The sequence below is a fragment of the Corvus moneduloides genome, chromosome 2 (genome assembly GCF_009650955.1).
Source record: "Corvus moneduloides isolate bCorMon1 chromosome 2, bCorMon1.pri, whole genome shotgun sequence".
Lineage (NCBI taxonomy): Eukaryota > Metazoa > Chordata > Aves > Passeriformes > Corvidae > Corvus > Corvus moneduloides.
In genome coordinates, this window is record NC_045477.1 from 88,501,873 (window position 1) to 88,516,854 (window position 14,982).

General features: G+C 40.5%; 1 protein-coding gene across 2 annotated transcripts in view; it reads right to left on the minus strand.

The window, feature by feature from the left end:
• The window catches only part of LOC116440014 (cohesin subunit SA-2-like), a 58,930-nt gene that overhangs the window by 29,259 nt on the left and 14,689 nt on the right, over positions 1-14,982 (minus strand). For both annotated transcript variants that reach the window (XM_032100228.1, XM_032100229.1), the window contains 6 exons: positions 12,867-13,071; positions 11,628-11,779; positions 10,297-10,370; positions 9,740-9,863; positions 7,509-7,607; positions 5,380-5,459 (listed from right to left, as the gene is read on the minus strand). In XM_032100228.1, the coding sequence (XP_031956119.1) occupies positions 5,380-5,459; positions 7,509-7,607; positions 9,740-9,863; positions 10,297-10,370; positions 11,628-11,779; positions 12,867-13,071 (734 nt within the window). The remainder of the gene's footprint in view (positions 1-5,379; positions 5,460-7,508; positions 7,608-9,739; positions 9,864-10,296; positions 10,371-11,627; positions 11,780-12,866; positions 13,072-14,982) is intronic.

The window sequence follows — 14,982 nt, forward strand, 5'->3', positions numbered from 1 at the left end:
TGGTGAAGCCACACCTGGAGTGCTGGGTCCAGGGCTGGGCTCCTCAGGACAAGAGACATACTGGGGAGAGACCAAGGAAGGGTCACAAAGATGATCTGGGGATCATCTCTCCTGGGACTGGAGCATCTCTCCTTTGAGGAAAGGTCAAGGGAGCTGGGATTGTTCAGCCTGGAAGAAAGAAGGTTCAGGGGGCTTTTAGCAAAGCTGGTGGAGGGAGTAAGAAGACAGAGACAGGCTCTGCTCAGTGGTGCCCAGGACCAGAAGCAACAGGCACAAACTGAAACACAGGAGGCTCCTCCTGAACATTGGGAAACATGTTTTTCCTGTGAGGGTGAGAGAGGACTGGCACAGGCTGCTCAGGGAGGTTGTGGAGTCTCCACTGCTGGAGATACTCAAAAGCCATTTGGGTGCAGTCCTGGGCAACGTGCTCTATGTGGCCCTTCTTGAGTAGGGGGTTGGACCAGACAACTCTTCTAACTTCAGCAATTCTGTGATTTCCAAAATCCCAACCTCCCTGTTTTTAACTGTCTTCTTGGAGCCTGGGAATTTGCCAGCTACATTAATCTAGTGCAGTGTTATTTCCTGCCTCCTCAAGACATACAAGGTCAGATGCAACAGCTCCAGCTGCAAATGAAGCACCCCCAAACAGCAGAGAAGCAAAGGAAGGGAGAAGAATCTATTTTCTTTGCAGCACAAGCTGACAGACACTCCTGACACCACCTGAGCACCTGATCTTTCAGGTTTTTTTCTTTCTTGAGTGGGAGGGAATACCTGTGTGTACTACTACTACTATTACTGTTCAAACACTACTCTCTGAGCCACAATGAGGTTTATATTCATAACTCCCACTGAAATGAGTGCTCAGGCATTTTATCTACCTCTGCAAGCAGCAGCACTTGACTACACCTGCTACAGCCAGCACTAACACTACCACAGAAAACAGGTGCCTTTCTTTCTTACATACATAAGCCAATCATCAACCACACAAAGAATAATTCAAATACAGCAATAATACTGCTGCAAATTCACAGCCCTCAGAATGCCAAGCAACAGATAAAGGTTAAGCCAGAAGTGCCTGCAAGTGTTTAGGTGCCTAAAAATAAACAGGCATGGTCTTCCACATACCAATCTCATGACATACCATTTTCTCTGCACTTCAGTGTGAACATGTCACAAAGAAGAAACTGGGACATTCTAGAGGGAGATCACAGACCCATTTTGTTCTGCATATGGCACCAGTTGAAAGATTTCATATCTTGCTTTTTGTTTCATTTTGTTGCAAGCAAGAGGCATGACTGCTGGAGTTGCTTGACTTGGTCTGTGCTGCTACTCATACCAAGGATATCCATCAAAATCACAAGAGTAAAATAAAAACACACCTGATGCACTTTACAGGGTATTATGCTAGTCTTTGTTTTTAGTGGCTGTGCATGGTAAGATCTGGTACACATTATAGTGATTGACAATCCAAGGTATAGCATCTCAGTCAAAAAAGAATCTGTTCACGTTGCATTTAAAATTGTCAAGTTAAACATCCAAATCTGCAGATGCATTGTACAAGCAGTATTTGTACACTGAGCACTATCAACCAAAAAAACATATGTTGAAAGTATTCTAATGTCTGCAATAAAAATTTTAAGTACAGAAATCATGTCCTACTAATCTGTTCTGTAATCTCCAGATTACAGCTCCCCAGCTCTCATTTGCAGGTATTTGAAGACAGACTTTGGTGATCAGCAAAATGACGACATGGTTGCCACTACAATGTAACAATAGTCCTTTCCCACGCACCTACAATAGGATTAGCATATACACTGTGATTATGCTGTGGCAGACTGATATGGTTTGTGTTTAAAACTCAGTGTAATTTCCAGTTACATTTAACTAATGTAAATCACAGTCATTTTCCCCTGTGCTATTTACATATTCAAGCTAATTGCAGATTTGTGCCCTTACCCACACCACTTGTAACCTTCCCTCATGCATCTACTGCAGTTACCCAATTACTTTTGCTGTTCTTTTCCATAATCCCTCTACTCTTTTAGGTAGTTAAGCACACAAAAATTAACAGAATTGTCTAGCAGTAGGCATGCTAAACTAATTTGCCTCCTAAAAGGCAATGTTTTCAGTAAGATACCTTGGTCTCTCATTGTCACTCATGTTTTCTCTCTCTTTATTTCCTTCCTAGTTCTATTCCCTGTCAGATCCTTTGCAACATTAATGCTAACAATTATGCATAATTCAGTACCATTAATAATTTCTATTATGCTAAGCCTCATAGGCTCATTTCAGTTTCAGGATCACATCATGCTGTGCAAAAATAGAAAACTACTAGCCCAAAGACTGGCATTCAATTGAGACAACATGCAACAAACAAGAAGGAAAAAAAATCTCAGCTCACAGAGATACACAAGAACAAAATACAAATACGGATTTGAAAAAAACTAAGTCTATGCATAGCAAGAGAATTCTGAATCAGCACTGGGATTTTTTTTTTAATAATGTAATACATATAAGTAAATTGAAAAGATCAGTGTTTTCACTGTCTCTCTAGCTATCAAGAGAGAGAATGTAAAGTCAGTGGATATTCCACAGGACTGGAATGCAGTCACGTTTAAGAGATGCTCAAACCTGTTACTAACACACATGGAGCACAGCTCTGCTGCCACTGTAAAACATCACAAAAACGGTCAATTAGCTGCTATACTCACCCAAAAGACAACTCTGGAAGTCAGTAAAAGAAAGTTACTTACATAATATATTTTTCCCAAGAAAAACTATTGGAAGAAAAAAAACTACTCCTGGCCTTGCTTCTTGATGACTCACATCATGACACAACAAAATATTTATTCCAAGATTAGAGATATGTTCTGAAGGGCAGTACCTCACCAGGTAAGATTATATTATTTTTTTTTAATAATTAATGATTCCAGATCAAATATAGGGAATTCAGATAGAGATTCTTGCCAGTAGCTTTAAAAATAGAAACTTGACCTGAAAGGTCTTTCACATCTCACTAAAAATGCAAGTTGGGGCGCTTGAATTCAGTTGCCAAATTTGCAGATGACAAAAATTCGTCATTCAAAGAGAAGCCAAGACAGCATGACAAAAGTGGCAAAAATTTTATTACACCAGTGCATACTAGTAGCCATGCCATTTATACAAGCTGTCATTTATTATTCTATTGTCCCCTTTAAGGCAGGGGAGTTGCTGTCCCCAACTCCATTTCATGCTTTACCGCACATATCAAGTAGCATCACTGCTCAATATCCAGACACTGCTTCTGAGCTATGAGACACACCTATTTGAGACACAACATCCCTGCAGGTCTTTGCTTCTGCAGTGCCAGCAGCAAGTCCTTTCTGCTACTATTGTACGTACTAAGGCATCAGCTTTTCCCCTGCTAGAAAAGGATCTTGATGCAGGCTTTTATTAAGAAACATGTACATGCGACTGTCTATATTGTCTGCATTCTCTTCACACAGAGTTATAGACTGGTCAGCACTACTCTTATCAAAGAGAAGAGCTGTTGTTGAATTTGCTTATTGAGTCCCCAACTCACACTTTCACCACTCCAATAATTAAGCCAAATCAGCAGGGCTAAGAGCAACTGGGGTGGACAGTGGAAAAAAGCAGGATGGCTATGCAACAGATGAGCAAAAAGAAAGAAAATGTATTTGCTAGGCCTCTACACAGCCTAATTAAAAACAATTTTATAAAGTATTAATTTTACTTATGAAAATTACATCTTATGATGGGAAATACCATTCAGAAAACTTTAGAAGGCATTTCTTCACAGTGGAAACCATATTTAAGCAAAATTCTGAAAAAAATTGCTTCAGGGAAAAAGAAACATTGATCAAACTTTTATAGCTGCAGCTTGCATTAATGAGAACATGATCCCTTATAATAAAGCCAGAGATGATAAACAGCTGCAGTGCCAATATAGCTCTTGTTAATTCAGATACGGAACAAGTGCAGCCATAACGGGTGTATGGAATCTTTGTACTTCAACAATGGCGAGCTGCTCCTCCTAGCACAGGGACACGTTATCCATGGACATGGCATTGTGCTTTGTTCTAACAGCTAGGCACCATGGGGAACCAAGGGATGTAGAAATGGACATTGTGAACACAGGAACAATATAACCCTGGCTACTACTAGTGAGGCCCGAACAATGGCACTACCTTCCGAAGAGGGTGCAGTGTTCACAGCATCATATGCTGTTCTGATGTGCCTATTGAAGGAGGCCTGGAAAAATGCCATTCAAACCAGTGGAATGTGAAGTGAGATAGGAGACTAGAAAGCAGCACTTCAATATACAAACATACTTGGAATTTAATGTAAATATCTACAACACCGTATTAGTTGGACCACTAAGGTCTACATGCTCCTCTAGCAATGACCAATACTTCTGGCTTAAGTAGAGAAGCAAATCCCACAAGGCTATTGGACAACGTGTCATGCTGTACATGGAAATAAGCATCGGTATCACCAAAATTCAACTTACACTCTCAGACAGAAGAGACACTGAGTCCTAACATCTCAACTGTATTACCAATGGAATGCAGTGAAGATTTTATTCCCATTTCGCTTTGAAGAAGAGGGACAGAAAATTTATTCTACACATATTTTGCAAATAAAGACATTTCTAAAATAAACATGCTGTTCAAGGATGCATCACAGTAATATTTATATACTTCTGTAATGCTAAGTCTAATTCTTCCCCACACTTCCAGCTTGCCATTATCCTACCAAATCTATGGCCAGCAAGTAAATTTCCAAAGAAAACAACTCTTCCGTTGGTTTTCTACCTCAGCAAAACAAAAGTGTCAAACACTTGCTCATTTCTTGTCAGTCAGTCTGCTATGGGCTCAAAGGCTACCAGATTCTCTGCCCTGGAGCCAAGAATCCGAAAGTCCAAATTGTAGCAACAGCCTCAAAGATCAAGGCTTCCTACATCAGGTGCAGAGACAGGGAAGATGGCAGAGTTCTCCAAGCTCCTGGTCAAGGCCTGGCAATCCTGGGACAGAAGATGGGGGTGGGGACCCCATCTTCAGTGGGAACTTCCCCCAAGGCAGTCAAATGCTCTTTTTGAGAAAAGCCAAAATTTAAAAAGGTGGAATTTCCTTTCACAGGGAAATGTAAAGATATAAAAATGTAGTTTTCAAATTGAATCTCAGCACAAGGGTTTTCTTAACATTGGCATTTCCAGCAGAAAGAAAATGCCATGTCTTGAGCAGCTTTACCTGTAACTCACATCCTGCCAGAAGCAACTGTTTCCCAACAAGTAACTGATTACAGGAAGATTCATCAGGATTGTACCTGGATCTTGTTGCCATTAAAACAATACAGTAAATTAAAAAAGAAATTATTTACTGTGACATAAGCATCAAGAGTTTCATGGCTTGAACTGCTACTTCATGGTCCTTGTCCAGAGGCATGGACACAATTCGATCCTAATGGATGTAAAATGACAATAAAAAGATGTAACATGGTTTATTCTCAATAAACATGTATTTTGCTACAGCTAGATCATCTACACTAGTACAGCAGAGATTTATTTTTATTTCAGTAGCTATTTCCTAAGAGACATAAGGCAACTTGATTACTACCAAGTAGTTCCCCAGCCCCTGAAAATTAACAGCATGTTAATTTTTAACTGAATTAATCATGCAGTAATATGATATTTTTTATAGATGTAATGTATGCGTTCACAAGAAATCAACTACACACTACAAATTAAAAGTGACTGACAACTTGTTTCTAAGATGTTACTACTGGCACTTCAGTATGTTAAATGAAGCTAAGCCTCAAATTACAAGCAATATATAATCAGTTCCTCCCATTAACAGTAAAGTGCCTGCACCTGCACATTACAGAAGTCAATGCCTTGCTGGAAAGACAGTTAGAGCTTAAGTCATAAAGATACCTCATGGCATAGCAGCAACATTGCTGACCTCCAGGATTCGCAATATCGTAACTTAGTACACAGGCAAACAGCTCAGAAAACTGGAAAACTTCCCATCCCATAGAACCAAGAACTTGCACACCTCAGTGTGGCCTATATCTTTAAGATATATTACACCTTTAGACTTGCTTGATTTGGGACTAACAGTTTCCCCATTTAACATATGAATTCTAAATCTCTATATTCATTTTCCTTTGCACCTTCCTTTTTCTCACAATCCAGCTGGAAGGTATGTAAGTCCACAAATCCTGAGTTTGAACACTCAAGGGTAACAGAGGGAGCACGAGTAACTCCCATTTGCAGGAAATGGATTGATGGTTATATGATTACATTCCCCATCACTGAGAAAGCATGATTTAAATTTTTAAACTTGTATTTCTTGTGTGGCTGTTTGGATTTCTTTTGTTTAGAGAGAAAAGAGTTGGTTTTGGGTGGAGGGTTGGACTGGGGGATGGAGTTTGCAATAATCCATTTATACTGCGTCCTCCACACAGGGAGATCACAGTACAAACAGCCTAGAGCTATTTCGTCAGTCTTTATTGAACACCAACCCTGCATTTGGTTACACAGCTTACAGGAGACAGAAAGATAAGGGACTACCACATAATCATATAAAACAGAGGTCAGTCTTAGCCAAGTTTCATTCTGAATAATTTATTACTAAGATACCAATATTAATCTATTTCTTATTCTTGGAGGATATCTGATAGGCATTTTTTACTATTAGCAACTGCTTTGATATACAAGTAAGCCCTGCACCTTTTGCAAAAAGAACACTGATCGCCACCACATGCAGGCATTGATTTGTCCTGACATTGAATCATGTCGTGATTCACAGGGACTGAGATATCAGCTGCATCATCTTGAGCTTTGTTATTCAAATACTGAGAAGGTGCAACCCTGCTAGGATAAGAGCAGTTGACAAAATCATTACCAAGGCCAGGGTTGAAAAAAGTAAAGGGCTTACTTCTTAAATGAGTCAGGATGTTGGAAAATGATAAAGGCAGAGTACAGGGTCAGTGAATCCACAAAACAAGCTCTCAAAACTACAATGCATCACCTGATTTGTTCAGAAAGGAGATAAGGGATCCTTCTTCAAGACTCATACTGACATGGTAGATCGAGAGAGAGCCATTCCCACATCAGTGTGATACATGGACAGCCAGTCCACTACCTACAAGGTTAACCCATTATCAGGGGCAGCAAAAAGGGGATCTTTAGCATATGAAATTCTTTGTCATCTGCCAAAGATCCTGTAAAAAAATCTGGGCCAATCTGGATAAATGGCAGAGACAACTGACCACAGTGCATACTAGCACCATTTTGTGTGAACTAAAGTGAAATGGAAAATTCCATAGAAACAGAAAGAAACATCTCAGCAAAACTCCTTCATCCACTCAGTCAACAAGGCTGTTTCTGCAGGAGTCTAAGTTCCTCTCAGTCAAGAGAGTGGGGAGATCAGCTCTGATCAAAACATCAGGTCCTGTGTATACACCCAACCTATACTTAAAAAAACAGCAAACAGTAATTTATTTACCTTGAATCTGTTAGTAAAGAGATCCATCCTGGAAACAAGTTCTTTTCTGCTATAAATTCCCTGCAGTCCCAGAAGACACTTCAACCGTACTTCAGCTTGCTGCAAGACAAAGAGAAATTGGCTAACAGTAAAACACACATATATATCCTTATTTTTCACTATCAGCATTTATATCATGTAAATAAGAGTTCTTTGTGGGTTCCTACAGCAGGTTATTCAAATGTTGCCCCATCTTCTTGATTAGTGACATCAGTACCATTTTGTCTGTGTGTACACTCTCTCTCTCACACACACAGAGGAAGCCTGCAACGAGCCAAACTTAAACGTAACATCAAAGTTTGTGTTAGGCTCCCTAAGAGTGAAAGAAACTCTCACAGACATCACAGTTAATAAAAGCAACAGAATGCAAAAGATACAGGGATTTGCTATTCATCTGTTAAAGATACAAAGACAGGAGTATGGATGACCTACTTAGTACAACCAGCACTCTCCCATATATCAGACTTTGCTTGCTTCTTTTCAACAGTTGACTGGGACAATTGTTAAACACAGACAAGGAGTCCAAGAAAAAGGGAAGGGGTGAGCGAAAGGCTGTGTGGTGTTTCATCTCCAGCTGGGCTTAAAACCATGACAGTATATAAAAACACTGCTGCCCCTGTGGATGCCAAAAATGCCCTGCTCTCATTTTGAAATCAGGCAATTTGACAGTGGCTGCAAAGCACAAAGCACAAAGCACAGCCAGGACTGCAGCCACCAGTAGTGGCACACTATCAGGTCTCAGCCAAATGTAGAATATGGAAGACACCTCACTTTATCTCACTCTGCTTGCATCTGCATTGCTTTCAGACAAAAAAGGCTTTCGAAAAAACAACCATTTCCAGTTTCCAGTAAATGGCTCTGGGTGAGCTGTGTGCATTAATCAGAGACACCAGCTGTTAATTTTCACTGTAGAGTACTGCGAATGAAGACACGTCATCTTCAAAAAAATGACTTTTTCTTTTGAGAATTCTCCAAACTGAACATGTACTAAAAAGATATTGTGATGAGATAAAATTTATGCAGGAAAAAGCGGCAGTTCCTGATAGATTTGTCATCCCAAAAACCCAAGTGCCACCTCTAGAGGGACGGCACAACGCCGGGAAGCAGGAGCCTCGCGCGCCCCCTCCTGGCTCCCTGGCAGGGTACAACCTGATTCACAGAACACAAACATTGCCCGGAGCTGACTCAAATTCCGGGATGTTTCGGGATGCACACGGAAGCTACAGACACCTTCAAAGGCGGCCTGCAGAAGCCTAGCGTGTCGATTTCGCTCATCAGCTATTCACGATAAATATTCCTATCCTTCTGAAGTCTCTCTCACGCATTTTCGAAGCAAGAGAAAAAGTGTATTTTCACAGAATAGCAGGATGGGTCAGGTTGGAGGGGACCACAGCGGATCATCTGGTCCAACCTCCCTGCTCAAGCAGGGTCATCCTAGCACAGGATTGTGTCCAGACAGTTCTGAACATCTCCAGCGAGGGAGACTCCACAACTTCTCTGAGCAATCTCTTCTAGTGAACAGTCACCCACACAGTAAAGTTCTTCCTCACATTCCAGGCCAACTTCCAGGGTATCAGTTTTTGCCCATTGCATCTTGTTCTATTGCTTGGTGCTTTGGACTTACTGACTTCTTTTTGGGTTTTTTGATTGTTTGTTTTGGTGGTTTTTAAATGTGCCTCTACTCAAAAGAAAAAACAAACTATAAGGAAAAGGAGAAAACCCTTTGGGAAATGGCTGGACTTTCTGTAAATATTTTCTGTATTATGTCCAACTCCAGATGAGAAATGCAATATTGAACTATTCTACTATAGGCAATATTTATTTGCTCATTTTTATAAATTTAAACAAAATTTTAAATGTCCATCAAGCTAAAAGCATAATTTCAGTCAACATTTAACACTCTCAAAGGATATAAACCATTTTACAATTCAGAAATAACTCCCAATTCAGTGACATATAAAAATAAATGCACACACCGGGATTCACACAGAACTGGAAAAAATGTTCTCTGTTCTTTAGTGTTAAAATGGCTTTAAAAATAAAACCTGAATTGGGGAAGAAAGTAAACTCTTTTTGTACCACGACAGTCCTTAATATCTACGCTGAAAATAAATGCTAGGATTCTTTAAGAAAAATTTAAAACAAAAAATCCCATGTACTGCCCCAAGTAAAAAAAAAATTTAAAACTTTACCTTATCGTACAGCATCCACCCAACATATTTTAAGTAGCTGTCATTCAAAAAAGCATCTGGGTATGTTTTAATCCAGCTGCTAATTTCTTCAATGCAAGTTGCTCTGATTTCAGGGATAACATCACTGTGAAATCATAAAATTGCAATATTAATACATTAAAAATTAATTTTAAAACTAATTGTATTATTTGCAATATTTTTATGTTCTGGAATTGCAAAAGCATGTATAATTCAAAATATTCCAAGTATCTTCATACTAATATTATAAGTTAGTCTTCAATCAATACTTAGACCAGTTTTAGCCACAAACTATTTAGCAATTCTGGATATCTTCTCATTCACAAATGTGCTGCTCTACAGCCAGCAGGAAGAACTGAAAGAACACACTCAAGAGGTTCTTTTGGAAGCCCAAATTCTTAAAAATTATTTAACTGCTACACTTTCCTTGACACCATCAGTGCCTCCAGGATGTTTAACTTGATTCTCTTATCTCTACAGTCTGAGCAAGAGTTTCTTGGGAATGCAGATACATATCACAGCTTTGTTTTTACTCTTACCGGTAACGGTTTAGAAATGTCCCTTTGAAAATAGCATTCATCATGTTCTGTATCTCTAGAAGCTTATGCTCATACTGAAATACAAAGAGAACTGAATGTTAATATTGGTTCCACAACTCACTACACACGAAAAATTTGCATTAGGGCCCTTGGAACACTACTGTGGTGCAAACTGCTGGTGTTTACACATGGTACCAACATAAAATGAGTGGGCTGTATCTGCACTAGCAACTGGCCTTTTTGTAGCCACGTCCCAAGGAATGCTTTATCAGATACCAACTGCTAGCCTGGGAAACAAGGTACTTGTTTGATACGGTGGATCTTGATCTATCAGAAATCACACAGAAATATACAGCACAACTATTAAGCAATCTTCACACATAGATCCAAACTCTCTTTCCATGTACTTGAACAGAGATGGAAGAAAGGCAGACAAAGGAATTTTCAAAATACACAATGAGCATATTAAAAAACTGAATCCTGAAAAAACTTCTGAAAATCCAAGTCACCTAATAAAAATATTCTGTCATCAACAGCATCAGGAAGGGTGACAAGTTTGGGTTTTCCCTCCAACGCACCCGTTTCCTCTGTCTTTCCCATCAGATCAGACTTATGATGATGCTAAAATATCCTGTCTCACCCAAACACTCCTTCCCACAAAAATGGTGTTGTTTCTGTAACAGAGAAGTCCACGGACATCTAAAACTCAGAACAGAGATAAGTGATTCTAAGGTCAGGAGACAAGGAGCCATACTTGATGTTCATACATCAAGTCACCTCCTCCCTCAAGCCAGAGTTATTTTTTACAGCTATAGCTCTGCCTCTGGGAGTTGAAAAGGAGCTGTCTGCTTGAGCAGGGAAGAAACAACAGAAGCTGAACAGCAAAAATGATACTGGACATCCCTGAAGTTCAATCCGTTTCTGTAATGCTTTACTTACACAGAAATGACAGTTATCATGCGTCCTTTTTGATTCATCGCTAAAATTTGGGCTTGCAATTTGTACAAACACATACAAAACTGCACTCCACAACACCAGAGCTACTGAGACAATTAAATTTCTGGGTAAATCCATATTTGTGTGAAGATCAAGGGCTAATGATGCCAATTCAGAAAAGCAATCAGTAGGACACACATCACAGGTTAACAGTACAAAAGGCAGTTACTACCTTAGTCATTTTTGTACCACTCAATCTAGCCAGTCACACCTGCTCTGCACTATGCATTAGATAAACATATAAACCTCAAAGAGCTGCAGGGACCCAAAAGCAAGCAGTCAGCAATCCTTGTTTTACATGTTCACACATCTCCCATACAAGACACCTCCCTAACCTCTTTCCTTTTTCTCTCTAGCTGATCAAGTCTGTAACTGGTCCTCTTGCCGCTTATCCTCCGCTTCTCCACCTCATACAATCTTTGAGCATTGTGTTTGTTGACATCAAGGTTCAGATGGATGCCTACAACTGCTGTCAGAAGTTTCATTGCTAGAAAAGAAACAAACCCAGCACAATTAGCTTAGCTCAGAGATATGCAGCATGAACATATTCACCACTTTACCAGAAAAAGGATATGGTTAGCCAAATCCAGTTTATATCCAAAATATGAACAAGTACTAAATTATACTAATTTGTTTTAAAACACAGTGTTTATTTTAAAGGCAGACAATGACCAAAAAGGGAAAATTAAGTTCTATTTCTGGTGATTTATAACTTTTGGTCATAGTTCTGGTCAGAGAAGTAATTTACTGGGCAACTCTCTTCCTAGTTCATGTAATTCTGACTTTTCTGCAAAAGAATCTAGAATTGTGGAACACCTGATTGTCAGTAACCAAAAAAAAAAAAAAAAAAACCACCAAAAAAAACCCCAAAACCCGTGAAGCTGGCTCAGAAATGGCTGGGAATCTTAATATACTACTGAAATTGACAAAAATTCACACCATTCCTCTAAGGACTGCTGCATTGTTTGAACAGATTACAAGTTGTTTTTTTGAGCCCTCAAAGCAAACAGCATACTTTAGAATAAATTATACTTTAAGTGCTCTTTGCATGGCAAAGAGGGTATTTACTGGCTTTAGGGAAAAAAAGTAGTAGCTTTAGTGTCATCATGGTGCATGAAGCAAAAATGTGCAACAAGCAACGTTCTTTTAGCACAGAGACCACAAGAATAGCAGCTCTCCAAAGGAAGCTTCTTTAAGTGAAACATTTACTGCAACCTCATCACATTAATTAGTAGAGGGAGAAAAATAACAAAATAGAAAACTGTGAAAATTTTACTGAAAAATATAATACTCGGAACAGCAAAATTCTGAAGTCAGTCATGACAGGCATTAAAGATTTCTTTCTAAAGAAAAAACTGGGTCAGATCTATCGTATCTAAAGCATTCAAATTCAATTCAGATACAGATGGGAACAAACAGGTTATATTATAGACATTTATACAACATACACTAGGAAGAAGGTACTCTCAGTGCATAAGAGAAGTGCTCCAGTAAACAGTTTTTCGATTTAGAGCAGTTTTTACACAACTCAGTAAAACTCAGCACCTTTACAGCAGCTCTGCAAGTAATTTTACCTGCCAAAGTGCTTGTGTGCCTGAATGCTCTGACCATGGAATCTGCTAAGCCTGTAAGCAGCGAGATGATGGTGTCCATCAAGTAGTTATCATACAGGATGCTGCACTGGCACTGCTGGACAAGCACTGCAATGAATTCACAGAAATTGGCCTTGAACTTCTTCCAGTAGGGTCCTGTTCTGATGAGTGGGTAGTCTTCATTGTCCTGCACAAGAAAGAAAAGTTGAGAGAAAACACACTAATTAGTTCTGTTTGGGCAACCACATCTCTCCCACCGAACATCAGAGAGTTTTGCTGACAGTTTCACTTCACCCCCCCCATAACTTTTTTCATGGTTAGTATTCCAAAGTAGGGACAAGCAACTAGAATACAAGCAAGCAGAGAGACAAAATAGCTTTATTAGAGCTCCACTGCCACAAAAAATTTCACATTTGAAAGCAATGTATGCGAGGTAGCTGTGAACAGACAAAGGAGGAAGAAAGTGTGTGAAGGCAGAGCAGAGTAAGTAACTTTCACTGGCATAAACCATGAGCACTCCTGGCCTCTTCTACTTCCTCACAGGTAGCAGTGCTTCCCCACTTCCCTATCCTTCCTCTTCCTGCAAAAGCATGGTAAAACCCAGTCAGAAAATTAAGTGAAAAGTGGAGACAAACAACTGTGGTGTGAACAGGATGGGACTGTTCTTCTCAGCACTGCCAGCTTGAGGAGTTTATCAGGCTAAAGCTTAATGCCAAATACTTGGTCATTCACCTTTACCACCTGCACCTGGGTCTCCAAAAATCCCCACAGAAACAATAAGTGGGCAATACCTTGGACATCATGCAAAAAGCAAGTTACAATGAAACCATAAGTGTCCACAGTATGGTTGATATTGCCAGGAGGAAAGCAGACAGAAGGAAGTTGAAATGACTTCTCACGCAAAATAGAGGAAAGCACACTAGAAAGACTTTGTAAATGGCAACCTCAGACAGTGTGAACATTTATTTCATTTACACCTCACAGATCCCAGGAATGGCTCAGAATATGAATTTGCATCTTGATAGTTTCCAGGTGTGAGTGGAGTCAAGGAACTCCAAAACTTCGCTCACTATGGAGAACTTCATCCTGAAGGCAGGCCACTGCTCAGCTAGTCCTTTACCAGCAGGCAAACACCTTCTCAGCCACATTCTAACACAGCTTCACACCCAGCATAACCTGCTGTGTTGCTGTGACCCAGCCCACTGTGGCACTGGGGCAGCGTAATGCCAATCAATCCCAGCCCATCCCCGGGACAGAGTTCCCCGAAGAGGCAGACTCAGAGGGTGGGTCTGAGGGGCAGCTCAGAAGCCTAAGCTGCACCCCCTGGGCGGTGCCCGGGTACAAGCCGCCTCCCCTATTACTCGGTTGTTCAACTGGTTCTTTGTTAGAACTCCCGCCTCTCTGTTTCCCCCAGTGGCTCTTGTTAAATTGTATCCTCCCCCTGGCTTGTAGCTCATTGGTTGTTTTCCCCTTTCCCCACAGCTTTCAAATTCCCTATAAAACCCAGGACAAGCCTCAGAGGGGATCCCATAGCATTCCATCCCTTCCAAGCTTGTTCAGGTTGGAAAACTTCTAACAATAAACCTGTTAGGAGGCAGACCAGAACAGCCTCCCTCTTCCTTTGTCTCCGAGCTAACTGAGCCGATCCCATCGGCTCCTGCCGTGTTCCCTCTGCAGAGAAGCCAGCTAGCCAGCCCAGCCAGCAGCTCCCTTCCTGATGCCGAAGTCACTTCAGCGACGCACAGAAGTAATGCAGCTGGACTCTCTCTGACCTGGGGCTCGCCAGAGCTCATGCCTCGAGCACAAGTACTGCGTTAGGTTGGCGCCCAACGTGCGTACTCCTGAGCTTACAAAGTACTCTTCATGTTCTTCTCTTGTAACTTTGTTTCCAAAGCACAGGGGATGCTGCTTTCTTTAAAGAGAAATGCAAATACAGACTGATCACATGGCTGGCTGCAACCCAAAGCACATTGGGAATTTGGAGTATGTTCCTGACCAGGCTGTAAGAGTCAGTTCAGAGCCCAAACAGTAGTAGCAAGTGCCAAAACAGAAGGGTAAGTTTCCAGGAAGCCTCAGTCAATGCTCCTTGATCATGACA